Source organism: Anabrus simplex, chromosome 7, assembly GCF_040414725.1.
Source record: "Anabrus simplex isolate iqAnaSimp1 chromosome 7, ASM4041472v1, whole genome shotgun sequence".
NCBI classification, from domain to species: Eukaryota; Metazoa; Arthropoda; class Insecta; order Orthoptera; family Tettigoniidae; genus Anabrus; species Anabrus simplex.
In genome coordinates, this window is record NC_090271.1 from 71,432,738 (window position 1) to 71,450,866 (window position 18,129).

General features: G+C 37.9%; 1 protein-coding gene across 3 annotated transcripts in view; it reads right to left on the bottom strand.

Moving 5' to 3' along the window:
* Positions 1-18,129, bottom strand: part of LOC136877698 (CD109 antigen) — a 297,632-nt gene that overhangs the window by 16,224 nt on the left and 263,279 nt on the right. For all 3 annotated transcript variants that reach the window (XM_068228581.1, XM_068228580.1, XM_068228582.1), the window contains exons 24-25: positions 4,176-4,328; positions 3,913-4,088 (exon numbers count right to left, since the gene is read on the bottom strand). In XM_068228581.1, the coding sequence (XP_068084682.1) occupies positions 3,913-4,088; positions 4,176-4,328 (329 nt within the window). The remainder of the gene's footprint in view (positions 1-3,912; positions 4,089-4,175; positions 4,329-18,129) is intronic.

Here is an 18,129-nt window from a genome sequence, read left to right on the forward strand (position 1 = left end):
GTTACCAAGGAGTTCAATTTAATTCCCATCGAACCGGGCAAGTTGGCCGTGCGGTTAGGGGCGCGCAGCTGTGAGCTTGCATCCGGGAGATAGTGGGTTCGAACCCCATTGTCGGCAGCCCTGAAGTTAGTTTTCCGTGGTTTCCCATTTTCACACCAGGCAAATGCTGGGGCTGTACCTTAATTAAGGCCACGGCCGCTTCCTTCCCATTCCTAAGCCTTTTCTATACCATCGTCACCATAAGACCTATCTCTGTCGGTGCGACGTAAAACAAATAGCAAAAAGAAAAAGAAAAATTCCCATCGAGTTCTGCAGAAAGGCGTGCGGAAACGTCGATTAAGCCTTCAAGCATGCATCGCCTCTAATGGAGCCCAAGTTGGTGGCTATGTAGAAAATCAAAGTTATAATATTTTGTTGGGTTTTTAAATTCCCCGTCAAACATTTACCCCTTACTTCGTGGCCACCCTGCAAACAGGCTCTCTCCTCATCAATCCAAATTCTTCTACATCCATTTCCTCTCAGGCCCCGATGAGTTTGTTTCTTATCCCTAGCTTCGTCAGGATGGCAGACTTCAACACTTATTGACAGGTGTTCCAGAGAGAATATGGAAAAGGGAATCAGTCAATCAATACTGATCTACATTTAGGGTAGTCGCCCAGGTGGCAGATGCCCTATCTGTTGTTTTCCTAGCCCTTTCTTAAATGATTTCAAGGAAAGATCTTTACAGGTCTTCAGTCTTGACGTCAGAAGTGTGGGTTAAAAGGAAAGTCAAATAAACACAGGAAAAGGGAAAAGACAAAAAGATAAAGATGAATATGGGTGGCAAGAGATGAGGTATCATGATTACTATTTAATTTTTACCTATACGGATAGCAATAAAGCAATAAAGGCTTTGGTACACTACCCTATCCAGAGAGAATATGGAAAAGGGAATCAGTCAATCAATACTGATCTACATTTAGGGTAGTCGCCCAGGTGGCAGATGCCCTATCTGTTGTTTTCCTAGCCCTTTCTTAAATGATTTCAAGGAAATTGGATATTTATTGAACATATCCCTTGATAAGTTATTCCAATCCCTCACTCCCCTTCCTATAAACAAATATTTGCCCCAATTTGTCTTCTTGAATTCCAACTTTATCTTCATATTGTGATCTTTCCTACTTTTAAAGACACCATTCAGACTTATTCGCCTACAAATGTCATTCCACGCCATCTCTCCACTGACAGCTCAGAACATACCACTTATAATACCAATATAGTTGGTCCGTTATTGGACATAATAAATTTTCCAGCTAACTCATTCCTGGTTACCAGCGTTTCACCCCAGTGTGCTAAGTTGGGCTCATCGGTTGGTAAAGAGCACACCTACCAAGATGCATGGCTAGTGCATACCATGGACGCCACTACGTAGGCTACTTGGAGCCACCGGCAGTGCCAATGCACTATGAGAGACTGACTCATTTTCAAAAACTGATGCCTGCCTGGCCATCAGATGATAAAGATGTTGATTCCCATAGGGAACCTGAAATATTTTTTCTGAATGAGTACATTTATAATACCAATATAGTTGGTCCATTATTGGACATTATAAATTTTCCAGCTAACTCATTCCTGGTTGCCAGCGTTTCATCTCATTGTGCTAAGTTGGGCTCATCAGTTGGTAAATAGGACACCTATCAAGACGCATGGCTAATGCATACCTTGGAGGCTTTTTTCCCCTAAGTTTTCATTCCCCTCCCTAAAGGGGAGGGGCGGGCCACCTTGAAGGTTACGCTTTCACCCTGGCCAGGAGTTTTGGCTGGTTTGGAAGGAGTAAATGCAGTAGGTTGATGGGAAGTAGAAGTGAGGAAAAGGGAGGTGCGTGTGGACGTTTTTAATATATGACTTAAAAGAGACATGACAGAACTGAAGCAAGATAAGTTTTAAGCAAGGAGGGGATAAGGGAGTTGAAGAGCAAGTATATGAAACACAGATAAGAAGGTAACAAGTGAAGTGAGTAAGAGTCGGAAAGGGTCAGCGGGGTTGGCGGGGGGGGGGGGAAGAAAAAATTAGTTGGAGGAGAGGGTGGACTAACGGGTTGAGGGGGTGGAACCGGAGGAGGGGCTGGCCGGGGGCGATGGTAGGTATTGTTTGATGGATAGTGAGATGGGTGAGGTTGGGAACGAGAAGGCTCCACTCTGTAGATGGTGACACCGGTGCCAATGAGATTGTGAAAGTCATCTGTGGTCGGTAGAAGTAGGCATTCCATATACGTTGGGCCTGTACTTGTCTTAATTCTAAACACATGACGGGCAGGGATTCCGGCGGTGTGAAGTTCACTGAGGATGTCCTGGTTGGAGGTTGAAGGGTCGATGCCACGTATCACACAGCTGGGCAGACCGTGGGAAGACGTGGAGAGCTGCGTGGGCGGTGATGACATTGCTACTGCTGCGGCGTTTTCTTGAAGTGATGATGGAGACGGCGGCGGCGTTGAGGCGGTGGATGCCAAGGGGTTGTCAGGGAGTGGAAAGGGACTAACTGTTGCGGAAAATGTAGATATGGGAAGGGAGGAGGTCGTAATTGGCGATGGATGGCAAGTCGTGACAAAAGTGACAGGTATATCAGAGGAGGAATAAGCAGTCATGGTAGAGGTCGTGGTGGTGATAGTTGTCGTGGGGGGAAGAGAGAAGGAGGCCGATGTAGGTTGTTGCAGGGTCATGGTCGGTGGTGGTGTTTACTATGGGGAGGCGAGTGGGGTCGGCAGAGAGTTGAGCAAGTATGGGTTGAGGAGTGGGTTCCACGATGTAGTAACGATCATGAATGGACACACCGGTGTCGATGAGGAGCTTCTGGTCATCCAACGTGGGTAAGTAGAGAAGAATCTGCATAGATGGTAAGCAGCTGGTGCCATCCAATAGCCGGTAGGCATCATGGAGTCCGAAGCCGGTGGAACGGATTGCGATGCAGATGTCGTCTTCTGATATGGCTGGAGCAATCTCTGGGATGACACAGGTGAACATGGTGACGGGAAGGCCGACTGCCAACTAGGCGTCAGCCTATATGCTTTTTTGGGGTTGCGAGGTAGCCGACTAAAGATGATAGCCACCTGGCCGAGCAAAAAGACTAAGATATGCATGGATGTAGAACAGTGTTCACTTTAGAGAGGTTGTTGTGTCCACCAAGAAGCAATGACGATGTGTGTTGTGCCGTGGAGGCCACTGCGTAGGCTACTTAGAGCCACTGGCAGTGTCGATGCATTATGAGAGACTGTCTCATTTTAAAAAATTGATACCTGCCTGGCCATCAGATGATAAAGATGTTGATTCTCATAGGGAACCTGAAATATTTGTTCTGAATGAGTAAATTTATAATACCAATAAAGTTGGTCCAATAATACTGCTTTGAAGTATTCCTCTCTGGAATGGATGAATAAGAAGACTGAACCTATTTTCCTATTTATGACTTGATTTTTCTATTGTTTGTTGCTTTCTATGACAATGGCCTGTTTGATTCCTTTTCTCCTTTTGTACTTGTTCTGTTTTTCTACTCTTTTACAAACTCCTGAGGAAGTTGAAAAGCAGAAATAAGTTTGTCAGGTGCTGAGATGAAATAGATGTAAAGTAATTGGGATTAATGAGGAGAGGTCCTATCTATTTGAAGACTCTAGGTATGAAGATGTGGACATTATCCTTCTCCTTTTGTATTTTCATGTTTGTCTCCTTTTCTATTGCTCCCTCTTCCCACACTGACTTGTCATTATGTTTATCACATTATCTGTTCCTTTCAATGTTCCTCTCTCTTTACATTGATATCTATATCTACCTAGTGCTAAAGTAAGTATGAACTGGCTAAGACAAATTTACTTGGTTGCTCTAATAGTTCACACTGTACAAACTGAGATCATGAGAATGTGTTAAACTTAAGAGAAATTACCCTGAGCAGATGGTGAGTTGTAGATGATTACTGTCAGAGTTCTTGTCAACTTGAGGGTCCAGTGTGAATCGTGGCCATGCACCCGTCACGTTGACATTGTAGCGGTAAGACACTTGCACCACAGCGAAACCTGAACCTGTGGCAGATATTTCCAATTCGCGTACCTTAGAAGGTATCTGAAAGTACAACATATACAAAAATGTACTCAGAGGTATTCAATTTCTTTCAAAATCATATCTGTTAAAAGGCTTGGATATACTCACTTCTTGTTTCTGCAAGATCATGGAATTTCCTTTGTTGATGTTAATATTGATAGAGGCACCAGGCTGGTAGCCAACAGTTACTGCAATATCTGTTGAAGGCGCGATAATTCGCTCTGCTAACCTTGCAAGAGCTGTTATCCCAATGACTGTGTCCTGAAATCCAAACAGTTACATGGTCAAAGATGGTGTTAGAACATGCAAGAGGGTAGTATTAATTTATGCCACTAAGTGAGTTGGCCGTGTGGTATGGGCCACCTACTGTAGCTGTAAGCTTGAATTTGAGAGATGATAGGTTCAAACACCACCACTGACAGCCCTGAAGATGGTTTTCTGTGGTTTCCTATTTTTACATTATTGCTTTGGCTTATTTAAGGATATGGTTGCTTCCTTCCTAATTCTACCCCTTTCCTATCCATCGTAGTCAAAATCCTGTCTGAATTAGTGCAATGTTCAACCGCTAGCAAGAAGAAATATGCGTATGTTAAAAAGTACCAGTGGCTCATCCGCATGACTGGTATCAACTGGTACGCTCAGTTGGCAAGAAAAGGAAATTTGGAGTTTTAGAACTGACACATACCGACTTCTTGGATTTTGCTGGTGTTCTTAAAGACACCTTACAACTTCGAAAGAAAGATACGCAGGGAAATCAATTTTTAAGTGGCAGGATGTTAAATGGTTTCATTTTATGATAGAGTATAGTGATATGAGTGTTATTTAATTGATGGTTCGATCACTTAAATACGACGGAACAATGGAAACAGAAGAATAATTAGACTTTTGAAGATTTCTGCTAGGTCATTAAGAACATTAGAACTTGCAAAGAAATCTTTAACACAGGACAAAAATGATGAAACAGGAAACTGCTCTTGATAATGTTCAGTAGTGAATATACGAAGGATTATTATCATAAGTTGCTGTTTTAGGTTGAAATTTCCTATTATTTAGAACTTGTTTCTTTTTATTTCAGCTCTTAATGAATTTAGTAGGAGAAAGATGGTAGTTAACCTAGAACAACAAGAAGATACATTCTCTCATGTGTCATCTGAGCTAACTGAGGAACAGTTAGGAGTAATCCAGGACATTGAGGATGCAATAGGCGATGATAGCAAATACAGTAAAGACAATACACGACACTCAGCGAGATATCGAGGGACAGCTATTAGAGCTCTCTCTAGCGGGTAGACCTGAGAACTACTGTTTCTGCCATAAGAGCATGTGTATTTGTGTGTGAAGTTTTTGGTGTTATTATGCGTTTAATTAAATAGTAGCGTGTGTCATTCCTTGATATCTCCTCTCAACATGAGGGGAAAGGTATGGGCTGTGTTTGGCTGCTGTAACTATGAAGTAGAGAAGAATGCACGGTCTTTCTTTCGCTACCCTCGTGACAAGAAAATGTAAGTAATATTGTGTTTGCATGTACATTCTTCCAGTGACAAAGAGATTTTTATAGTACTTCATAATCTTGTGACCTGCCCGACCCATATTTTAACTGGCTTAAAATATAATATGCATATTTTATTGTATAGTGCAGCAGTTAACCTTCAATACCGATGTGTTGTTGTAGGTGTGATCTGTGGGTTTTGTAATGTCACAGAAGATTTGGATAAGGTGTACAAGAAAGAAGGGACGTTATGCTTATATAAGAATTATAAGATCTGTTCAGATCATTTCCAGGCCAGCGACTTTAAAAATCCTCGACTATACAGCCAAGGGTATGTTACATTTTTACTCTAATTGTACGTAAATATTCCTCAGAGCATCACTATCGACAACATTTTCATACTTTTCTTCTCAGATTAAAGGCGGGATTTTATAGATTTTCTTTCTGTTAGTAGGCTTTATGTTAAGAGAAAAATTGTCCAGCTTTTAAATGTTAATTCATTGCATTATTTGTGTAAGGAATGTGCTGATATTTTTATTGACAAGTGTCTTAATGTGATGATACCATGTTTTTTAAAGGAGAAAAAAGACAAATCTAAGCATAAAAGTTCAGGCAGGAATGCTAAAGCAAAAAAAGTAATACATAAATGAAAGATCAACCCATTTCGCAGCAGTCCATTTCACATCTTGTTTATATGTCTAATTTCAGTCTTTAAATAAAAACCTTTTAAGTAATTCTTCATTCATTTATCCAGAATTGCATTAGCAACTTCGAAGTTAATATCTCAATAATACTTTCTTTCTAGACGTAATTTATTTATCCATTTTCGAATATGCATTTCCATTGATATTTGAATTTAGTGCGACTTTTCAGGTCAAGTCACTAGGAGCGCCACCGTCAAATTGTCTCTCATTTTAACAAGGCTAAATCCGTAAGTGTCGCGTATTGTCTCTACTGTATTTGATGATAGTGATACCTTTTCAGACATTTTTGTTGATGGTGACTTTGATGAAGACTATGTACTGGAAGAGAGTGAGTCAAGTGAGGACGAAGATACAAATGTTTGTAAGGTAGTGACTGCTGGAAGACCTTCAAAAAGGAAGAAAATTTACAGTATTGCACAAGAAATTGGCTTTGTAAATGCTGAACCAGAAAAAATGTTTCCAACAAATGCTGTGAAAGGTAGCCATTCTCGAAAAGTGAGAGCTGAACGAAAACAAAAGCGGAACACAGGACAAACATATGTAATGGCCAAAGGGAAAGAAGTTAAAGCTAGAGCTCCAAAACCTCTAAAAATGTGCCATTTGAAATGTAAAGAAAAACTAGACAAAATGATTGATGAACAGAACACTGTTAGGACGCAAATATTTAATGAATATTGGGCTCTTGGAGATCGAGACAAAAGAGTAAGTTATGTGGTCAGCCTCATTGACTCAAAAGCACCTGCAACATCACGGAAAAGAACCCAGGGTCCTGACAAAGCAAAATGCCATATGGTTACTCTTCAACATGGCGGTAAACAGCGATTTAGTTTTTTCTCCGAGTGGTGTATGAAGCGCAATGGATCTATTCACGGAAATAATGCTAGTCTTAGTCTTAATGCTTCTTATGAGTGCGTATTTAAGAATACGTTTGGTAGCGAAGTGTCGGATCCGGTAGATGATCACGTTTCCGATAACCTCACTTTGGACTCCTCGCATTTGAGGTTTAGAATAAGAGATCTGGAACTTGAACTCTCATCCAAAGAGGAAATAATTAAAATGTTATCAACGGATCTAAAAAATGCTCTGCTGGAATTGAAGAACTTTAAACAAAATAATGTTAAAATGCCGAGACAATACGAAAATGATTTTAAAGAGGTTAAGTCGGAGAATGTTAGGCCTAACCGGAAACATGTTGCATTTAAAGATTCTGTAAATAATAATCTAGTGACACGAAACAGTTTTCAAGTCTTAGAATCTAATGATCATGAGGCAAACATAGAACATGACTCAGCTGCAGTGTCGAAAAGACAAAAAAAAGTCCCGTCGGCGACCGGTACATAAACAAGCCCGTACAGTAATAGTGGGGGACTCGATAAGAAATGTTGGACCCGAAGTTGAAGAGGGAATTGCGTACTCCTATCCAGGCATACGAGTGGGTCAACTTACAGAACATGTAAACAGTGACAGTATTAAAGAAAATCCTGAAGCCCTGATAGTTCATATTGGCACAAATGACCTTCATAATTTCTCAACGCCTAGTGACATAATGGCCAAAACTGATAGGCTTATTATTGCTATAAAAAGGAGGTTTCCAGCGGCAAAGCTTTGTCTCAGTGGCGTTTTATATCGGCGTGATGTTGATTATCGCTGTATAGATGCTGTAAACTCCACTCTTGACTGGTTATGCCGTAATGGAGATGTCCTTTTTGTCGATGCTAATAGTTAGCTCAGAGGTAGTGATTTAAAAAAAATGGGCTACACCTTAATAGAAAAGGAACCTCTAAGTTTGGTAAACTTCTCAGTAGAATATCTAGTAGAATGCTCTCGGGAAACTAATTAAGAAAATGAGGGGGGATGCTAATCCTAATGGCAAAAACTTAAGTGATACAGAAAATGATTTAGAAAGTATAACTTATATCAGGAATATAATACAAAATTTAGATAGGGAATCATTTCACAGAGGTCAGATATACAATACTAAGAAAGCACCAAAGACATCAATAAAAAGGTTAGTTGAACACTTTAGAGGATACTATCAAAATGTAAATGGACTTCGAAGCAAACTAACTGAACTTAAATTTCTTCATGTTTAGCTGACTGACTTCATGGTATTAACCGAAACAAACTTAAATGATGAAATTAGTGATGTGGAACTCGGACTTGAAACGTATTCAATTTTCAGATGTGATAGGTCTTCTTTAACCAGTATGAAGGCATCCCATGGGGGGGGGGTAATGATCTGTATTAGCAAGAGGTTTAAACCTACTCTGATTCCGTGCATTAACGCAGTTAAACAGTTGTTTGTGTCCCTGACTTTTAACACCACAAAATTAATCATTGGTGCTGTATACATTCCACCAAAGTCACCTGTCCAAAAATATTTCGAACATTGCAGTGCTGTTGAAAAAATTATGTCAAATCTCGACAACCATTTATTGCTCATTGTTGGCGACTACAATCTACCACATCTTCATTGGATAGTAAATGAAGAAACATCTTCTGGCCTTATGTCAGAAGGTAACCACACTATGCAGTCCAGTTTAGCTATAGACACTTTTTCTTATCTGTTTAAATCAGTTTAATGCTATCCCAAATTTTCTGAATAACTTTCTTGATTTTGTTTTCAGTAACTCCAGTTCCATTGAAGTAAAATCTAGTAATGAAAGCATTGTCCCCCTTGATAGACACCACCCAGCATTAGAGATTTCTTTACCTATAAATGAACTATACAATTCCTTGCCTGCTGATAGTTTTTATTTTGACTTTTTAAATGGTGACTATAATGGACTAAATTATTATCTGTCACAGTTCAGCTGGAAGGTGATGTTTCAAAATGTATCAATTGATAAAGCAGTAGAAACCTTCTATTCAGTACTACATTATGGCATGGAACTTTACATTCCTATACGGAATTTTAAGACTCTCAAATTCCCAAAGTGGTTTAATCATAAATTGAAGTCACTGATTATTGAAAAGAAGAAAGCACACAAGCGATATAAAATATCAGGTCTCAATAGTGATTATCAGCATTTCTCAAACTTATGAATGCAAGTCTGAATCTAAATCTTGCTATACAATGTATGTCTCCAACTGTGAATGAAGTAATACTTCCAATCCACAGAAATTCTGGCAATATCTAAGTTCTAAAAGGTCATGTAATAATATTCCTTCAACAATGCATCTTAATGAAGTTACAACAGATTCTGGACTATCAGTTATAAACATCAGTAAGGCAGAAAATTACAACAAACTGATATCTCTGGAATTAAAGAAAACTGTAGGACCTGATTGTGTTTCAACTTACCTGCTCAAGTTTTGCTCATTTATTTTATGTGAAGCACTCTTTTTATCTATTCAACTTATCATTAAACCAAGGCGTTTTCCCAGTGAAATGGAAGAAAGGATTTGTTAATCCACTTTTCAAAAATGGTGATAAAACTGACATAAAACAATACAGACCAGTTATAATTTCTTCTCATATTTCCAAAATTTTTGACTCAATAATTCTTGACAAAATCACACCTCTCTTTAGAAACATCATCATTGATGAGCAAAATGGATTCTTTTCAGGACGGTCAACCAGTAGCAATCTTCTTTTATTCTATCAGTTCCTCTTGGATGCAATAGAGAACCACTCCCAAGTGGACTGCATTTATACAGACTTCTCAAAAGCTTTTGACACTGTCGACCACAATATCTTGCTGCAAAAACTAACGGGCTATGGAATTAATGGGCCTCTCCTCTCATGGTTTGAATCGTATCTTAAAAATCGTCTGCAGATTGTTAAAATAAGGAATCATTTTTCTCCGCCTATTATTGTTACCAGTAGAGTTCCTCAAGGGTCTCACCTTGCGCCCTTACTTTTTACTCTCTACATAAATGACATTAAATTTATACTTAAGAATTCTGAATTGCTTTTGTTTGCTGATGATGCAAAAAAATTTATGCAAATTAATTGTCCACTTGATTGTTTAAAACTTCAAGAAGATTTACATCATCTGGAAAAGTACTGTATTCAAAATGGGTTGAAACTTAATCATGAAAAATTTAAAATAATATCATTTTTTAAAAACAAGAAAATATCATTTCAGTACAAATTTAGTAATAACAACATTTTTTTTTTTTTTTGCTTTACGTCGCACCAACACAGATAGGTCTTGTGGCAACGATGGGACAGGGAAGGGCTAGGAGTGGGAAGGAAGCGGCCGTGGCCTTAATGAAGGTACAGCCCCAGCATTTGCCTGGTGTGAAAATGGGAAACCATGGAAAACCATTTTCAGGGCTGCCAACAGTGGGGTTCGAACCTACTATCTCCCGAATACTGGATACTGGCCGCACTTAAGCGACTGCAGCTATCGAGCTCGGTAACAACATTCTAACTCCTGTTTCACAAGTTAATGACCTTGGTGTTTTATTCAGTTATAACCTATCGTTTAATGAACATATTGAAAATATTTGTAAGAAAGCATTTCAAAGATTGGGTTGCATTACTAGATATTCTAGAGAATTTTCAAACTTAGCTACCTATCGATTGCTGTATGTATCTACGGTATGCCCTATACTACAATACTGTACACCTGTTTGGAACCCTTCTCATCAGACCTCTATCCATAGATTAGATTCAGTACAACATAAATTTCTTCGTCTATATTCATTTAGAGCAGGATTCTCATATGATATTGATTATACATCCCTACAATAGTCCTTAAATCTGCATAGCCTGTCACAACGCCGTGAATTATTGGATACACTCTTCATTTTTAAATTGCTTCATTCCTTGGTGAATTGTCCACAACTCCTTGCAAAAATTAACATACATGTACCAGACAGACGCACAAGGTTCAAGAATACATTGTCTACAAATTGGCATAGAACTAACTACGCATTCAATGGGCCAATTGAACGAATGTCAAGATCTCTAAACAAAGTGGATATTGATATATTTAACTGCTCATTGTCAAAATTTAGAAATCACTTACATAATCTCCAGAATTGACTATTACTTCCCTGTGCTTACTTGTAATATAACCTGTGTATATATCTATACATATTTTTCTACTTATACTCCACTGAACTTTCTTTTTAGTGTGTTTTGTTTTGTTTATTCTTCTCTACTGTTATGTAAAATGGTACCGTCATTTGGGGTAATTTCGGACACTTTTAGCGATTTTTTTGGTTATGGTCCTTATTAACGAATTTAATTTATATTATTTTAATTTCTACGTCTAGGTACATATCTAAGAGATAAAATGAACACCGGAAGAAACACGAGAACGCACATCGTCGTGTTTTAAGAAATATTAAAATGTGTCCGGACATGCAGTGTTTTTAAGTTACCGTCCGCGATTACCTCATGTATGGGGTTATTTCGGACAGTTATTTGCGAAAAAAATATATGTGCATGATATAGCAGAATTATTCTTTATTTACATAACAAAACAAACAAAACTTTGCCGCAAAATACAATATAGTTTACTTTCTATTCAATTTAGTCATTCGTGTGGATTATTTACACAACGTCTGTATCAAAGGTGAATATTCCCCTTTCCTCTTTTGGTGCCGGTAGAATTTTGGCAATCTGGTGCTTCAGAACTGTGTCCTTATCCTCGACACTCGGAAACACAAATATTTTCTTGCTTCCCCTGTGTGACCGTAGGAATTTTACGACGACGTCCTGAGCTCCTATGTTGACCGTCACACCAACATATTGCCTAGTTTGTTTCTTGCTCCCAGACTCGTAATCGTAGTTCACTACGACATACCTGCCAACTTTCCCGATTTAGGCGGGAGACTCCCGATTTTCGACAGTTTTTCCCGCCTCCCGATTATTCTATTATTTCTCCCGAATTTAGCTTATTTTTTGGTGAACTTCAAACATTTATTTTCAAATCCCGCCGTTTCAGCTTTTTTACGCCAGTGGCCGGAAGTCCTTCACTCATTGGCCACTTTCAAACGAAACATCGACGTTTATGAATGCGAGAAATGTTCGCGAATGTACGATGTTTATTGAAACCTTTATATCGCGACGGCCGACGCGTGTATCGATTGTCAATCTCTCGTTCTCGCGTTCTATGTTGGTGTTTGTTCACTTTAGTCTAGTCGATTCCATTCTCTTTGGTCGATTCTAGAGACTCGTCGCTAGATATTGAGTTTCTTAGTAATTTAGTGACAGAATTTCAGTATAGATGGGAGCTCAAGAGAAGAGTTTCGCTAGGAATGTGGCCGGGAATGCGTAAGCCCTCGCTTCTCCCCTCGTCCCTGGCTTATCGTCGCCAAGCTGGTGTATGTACTTGCGTTTCTGAAAACGTTCGCCCTCGCAGTCGCAGTGTCCTCAGGAGGTCTCTTCCTGCAAGGCACTCGATGTATTTTTGTATACCGCAGGTGGGCAAAATTATTCATCTATTAATAGACTACATCTGACCAGCGAAATATTAAGACAAGGCAGTTTCCAACTAATAGTAATCCAGGTTATTTTCCACTGACACTGGGAATTTATGCCATCTTCAGAATTAGATTTTATCACCGGCAGAGTCCATCCTCAAGGTGCAAATCGAAAGAGCTTCTGTTATTATTTTTTATTGTAATATATATATATATATACTGCATTAATTATTATAATATTTTTTACATATTTTTACAAAATGATCGCCAACGTCCGATGACGGTTACATTACTAGACGACGATATTTATTTCCTGTATTTCAAATGTAGTAAGTTTCATGAAGTGAACTAAAGGCAGGTCAATTTCGTTCGTCAGTGTGCCGAGTTACGAATGCATTCTATCTCAAACACATGTCCCGGCGTGTTCGTTACGTGAAGAAAATAATAATAATAATAATAATAATAATAATAATAATAATAATAATGACCCAGATTGAATATTTGCGCGTATAACAATTCTATGATTACGATCCAATCATTCAACTCATCCAGACATGCAGTCAGTCATTCACTCATTCAGCCATTCAGTTAATATATAATGTCTATTGTAAGCTAAGGAGAAATATGTTCGTACTCTTAAAAACAAATTACACTAATTAATAATAGGAGTACCGGTTAGATACGTGTTGTCCTGTTAATGTCTAGGTCAAAAAGAAATAAAATTAAAAAACTACAATTTAGAGATTGGGTGTAGGCTAAATAGTGATTAGAAGTAATTATGATGTTTAATGTAGTAATATATATAAGAAGAGCATTCATATAAAAAATAGCAATAAATGATTACTCTGTCCCCAGTTCCAGGAGATCCGGAACTAGGGGATGGGATTATTCTATTCTACTATTCTGTATAACAATGGTCTCGCTTGTGCGTCACGAATTCTGTGCCGCAAGGGATATTTTACGTGTCGATAAAGCTGTCGACACGACGCTGACGTAGATCAGCACGTTCAGATACCATTGCACTTAGCCGAGGTCGAACCCACAGACATATTGTTCGCTCAGAAAGCCAGTGCTGTACCATCTGAAACGGGTGAGAGAGGAGGGAATTTATTCAGTATTCCACGAGTTAGTTTACTGACGAACGCACTTTTATAGAATTTTATTTAATCACAAAATATTTAAAAATACTGTAGGCCTAATTATCTTCATCAATCCTTGTGTCCCTATGTCACTTTTCTTGATAGGCAAAACTACGAAATAAAATAAAATTTAAAACAATAGTCTGTAGGCCTAAATTATCTTAATCAATCCTTGTGCCCCTATGTCACTTTTCTTGATAGGCAAAACTATGAAATAAAATAAAATTTAAAACAATAGTCTGTAGGCCTAAATTATCTTAATCAATCCTTGTGTCGCTATGTCACTTTTCTTGATAGGCAAAACTATGAAATAAAATAACATTTAAAACAATAGACTGTAGGCCTAAATTATCTTGATCAATCCTTGTGTCCCGTCCCTATGTCACTTTTGATAGGCAAAACTATGAAATAAAATTTAAAACAATAGACTGTAGGTCTAAATTATCTTGATCAATGCTTGTGTCCCTATGTCACTTTTCTTGATAGGCAAAACTATGAAAAAAATAAAATTTAAAACAATAGACTGTAGGCCTAAATTAGCTTAATCAATCCTTGTGTCCCTATGTCACTTTTCTTGGTGACACACAAAACTATGAAATATATTAACATTTAAAAAAATAGTCTGTAGGCCTAAATTATCTTGATCAATCCTTGTGTCCCTATGTCACTTTTCTTGGTGACACACAAAACTATGAAATAAAATAATATTTAAAACAATAGTCTGTAGGCCTAAATTATCTTCATCAATCCTTGTGTCCCTATGTCACTTTTCTTGATAGGCAAAACTATGAAATAAAATAACATTTGGAACAATAGACTGTAGGCCTAAATTAGCTTAATCAATCCTTGTGCGCTATGTCACTTTTCTTGATAGGGAAAACTATGAAATAAAATAACATTTGAAACAATAGACTGTAGGCCTAAATTAGCTTAATCAATCCTTGTGTCTCTATGTCACTTTTCTTGGTGACACACAAAACTATGAACTAAAATAACATTTAAAACAATAGTCTGTAGGCCTAAATTATCTTAATCAATCCTTGTGTCGCTATGTCACTTTTCTTGATAGGCAAAACTATGAAATAAAATAACATTTAAAACAATAGACTGTAGGCCTAAATTATCTTGATCAATCCTTGTGTCCCGTCCCTATGTCACTTTTGATAGGCAAAACTATGAAATAAAATTTAAAACAATAGACTGTAGGTTTAAATTATCTTGATCAATGCTTGTGTCCCTATGTCACTTTTCTTGATAGGCAAAACTATGAAAAAAATAAAATTTAAAACAATAGACTGTAGGCCTAAATTAGCTTAATCAATCCTTGTGTCCCTATGTCACTTTTCTTGGTGACACACAAAACTATGAAATATATTAACATTTAAAAAAATAGTCTGTAGGCCTAAATTATCTTGATCAATCCTTGTGTCCCTATGTCACTTTTCTTGGTGACACACAAAACTATGAAATAAAATAACATTTGAAACAATAGTCTGTAGGTCTAAATTATTTTCATCAATCCTTGTGTCCCTATGTCACTTTTCTTGGTGACACACAAAACTATGAAATAAAATAACATTTAAATCAATAGTCTGTAGGCCTAAATTATCTTCATCAATCCTTGTGTCCCTATGTCACTTTTCTTGATAGGAAAAACTATGAAATGAAATAAAATTTAAAACAATAGTCTGTAGGCCTAAATTAGCTTAATCAATCCTTGTGTCCCTATGTCACTTCACTTGATAGGCAAAACTAGGAAATAACATCTGAAACAATAGTCTGTAGGCCTAAATTAGCTTAATCAATCCTTGTGTCCCTATGTCACTTTTCTTGGTGACACACAAAACTATGAAATAAAATAACATTTAAAACAATAGTCTGTAGCCTAAATTATCTCCATCAATCCTTGTGTCCCTATATCACTTTTCTTGGTGACACACAAAACTGAATGAAAATGAAATAACATTTAAAACAATAGTCTGTAGGCCTAAATTAGCTTAATCAATCCTTGTGTCCCTATGTCACTTTTCTTGGTGACACACAAAACTATGAAATAAAATAACATTAAAACAATAGTCTGTAGGCCTAAATTAGCTTCATCAATCCTTGTGTCTCTATGTGACTTTTCTTGGTGACACACAAAACAGTTTCCCTTCTCGTGCCTCTTCATCACATTCTTGGATAACATGTCTGATAACCTCCCTAAGCTTCGCTGTGGATAGTCTTTCCTTTCTTCTGGCAGGGTTCCATAATAGTAATACAAAGTAGCACTATAATAACATAAATATTTTATAAGTCTCAATATATAAATCGCTGTTCAACACTTACAACACACAGACAAGATCAACACTACCGAACTGTTCAACTGGCCATTTGTATCATCAAAGGGAGACTGGCTGCTGGCTGGCTGACGATACTTTTAGGAAGAGCCATAGCCGAGACGACAGAGAGAGAAAGCTGCTCCCCCGTGTCCCACCTCACGTCCCGCTAGTCTTCTCATCAGCTCGCATCTATAACTACTATAACTACTAGTGACTTTTCTAGAGATTTTACAAGCCATTTGGAGACAATTGAGACTCATTTTTATTTATCTCAATATAAACAAAACAAGAGTTTTGTCCGTACATTGCTCGGAATTTAAAAAGAATGATATTTGTGTACCGGTCGCGACCATCCATAGTAACAAGGGGATATGCACGTTTTAATTTTCCGTAATTTGTCTGTCTGTCTGTCTGTCTGTACGCACGCTCATCACGAGAAAACGGCTGAAGAGAATTTAATGAAAATCGGTATATAACGTCGGGGAATAAGGCGCTACAATGTAGGCCATAAATAATTTTATTCACGCTGAGTGAAATGGTAGTTTAGGGGAAGGCCTAAAATTTAATTCTCAAATATTTATGTTATCATTGGCCCTATCGATAAATACTACATAACTAAAGTTATATATTATAAAATTTCCTATCATTTACGTCTTATACATTTTTACCGTACCGGCTATGATGATAGAGATATTCATGGATTCGGATTTTTTTGCTAAGTCCATATCAGCGCCGGGGAACGTGAAAATGGGTGAACAGAATTTTATGTAAAGTCGCGGAATAAGGAACTACAGTCTACGCTATAAATAATTTTATTCACTCCGCTCAAAATGGTAGTTTAGAGGAAGGTGCCAAAAATTTAATTTTTAATTACCTATCTTACTGGTCATATTGAAAAGTACTACATAACAAAAGTTACAGAGAATACAATTTCCGATTATTTATGTGTTATTAAGTTTTACCGTACCGACTACAATAATATTGGTGGTGATGGTGATTAAATTGTGAAGATAATTATAAGAATGAGAAAAAAGTAATGAGGGAACAATTGCTTAAACAACACAAGAGATTGTCATGAAAGAAAGGAGTATTCACTTGACATTAGATGCTCTCAATCACAGATTTGGAAGAAAACTAAGTGTGAAGGCCTCCAATATAGAAAGCTCATAAAATTGATCAGTAATAACATTACATTGACCATTGTTTGTTGTGATGTGCTTTATGTATTCTGCTGCCATTTATCTCCGATAGATAGGATTACTGCTGCGTATTGAGTATAAGAGCCTGCCTGAATATTGGCGGGAAGTAGCTGGGGAGTGGGGAGTTAGATCTCTCTCTTCTTTAGCATGCCATTCCTCTGGTTCATAAATTTTCTGATACTACTGGTACGTAACACACTGAATCAGCATAGTATTCCAGCTATTGAGTCCCTACTCTGAGGCAGTGATTGGAATGAGCAGTGTGCACACTTAAACAGAATAATTACGCAGGAGTATTCGCGGCTGTCTGCAGCCTGGTCATTCTAGCTCTGAAACTTTTGAACTGTTAGATCGACACCGTAGTACATTTCGCTAAAAGTGAGAAAATGTGCTGTTTCCATTTTATCGAATATTTCATATGACAACATTGCTTTTTATCGCAACATTCATACTGGCGTCATTGTAATGACCTATGTTGACTTTAGTTGGGAAAACTATAAGGACAGTCTTTCTGAGAATTCCGTAGCGAAGCACGGGTTCATCAGCTAGTTATTTGATCCAAATTGCACTGTGCTTTGCATAATCGCACGGGCACTTGGTGCAATATATTAATCTATGCATTTGCTAAGTAGCCTAATGGCATCTAAGTGCATGACTGATTCACACATGCGTTCATACTATTTTCAGCAGGCTTATCAGGGACCGATCATCTCACTCACAAGCTGCCTCTGTGGATCAGCGGTAGAGTGTCGGCCTCCGGATCCCAAGATAGCGGGTTCAAACCCGGCAGAGGTAGTCGGATTTTTGAAGGGCGGAAAAAAGTCCATTC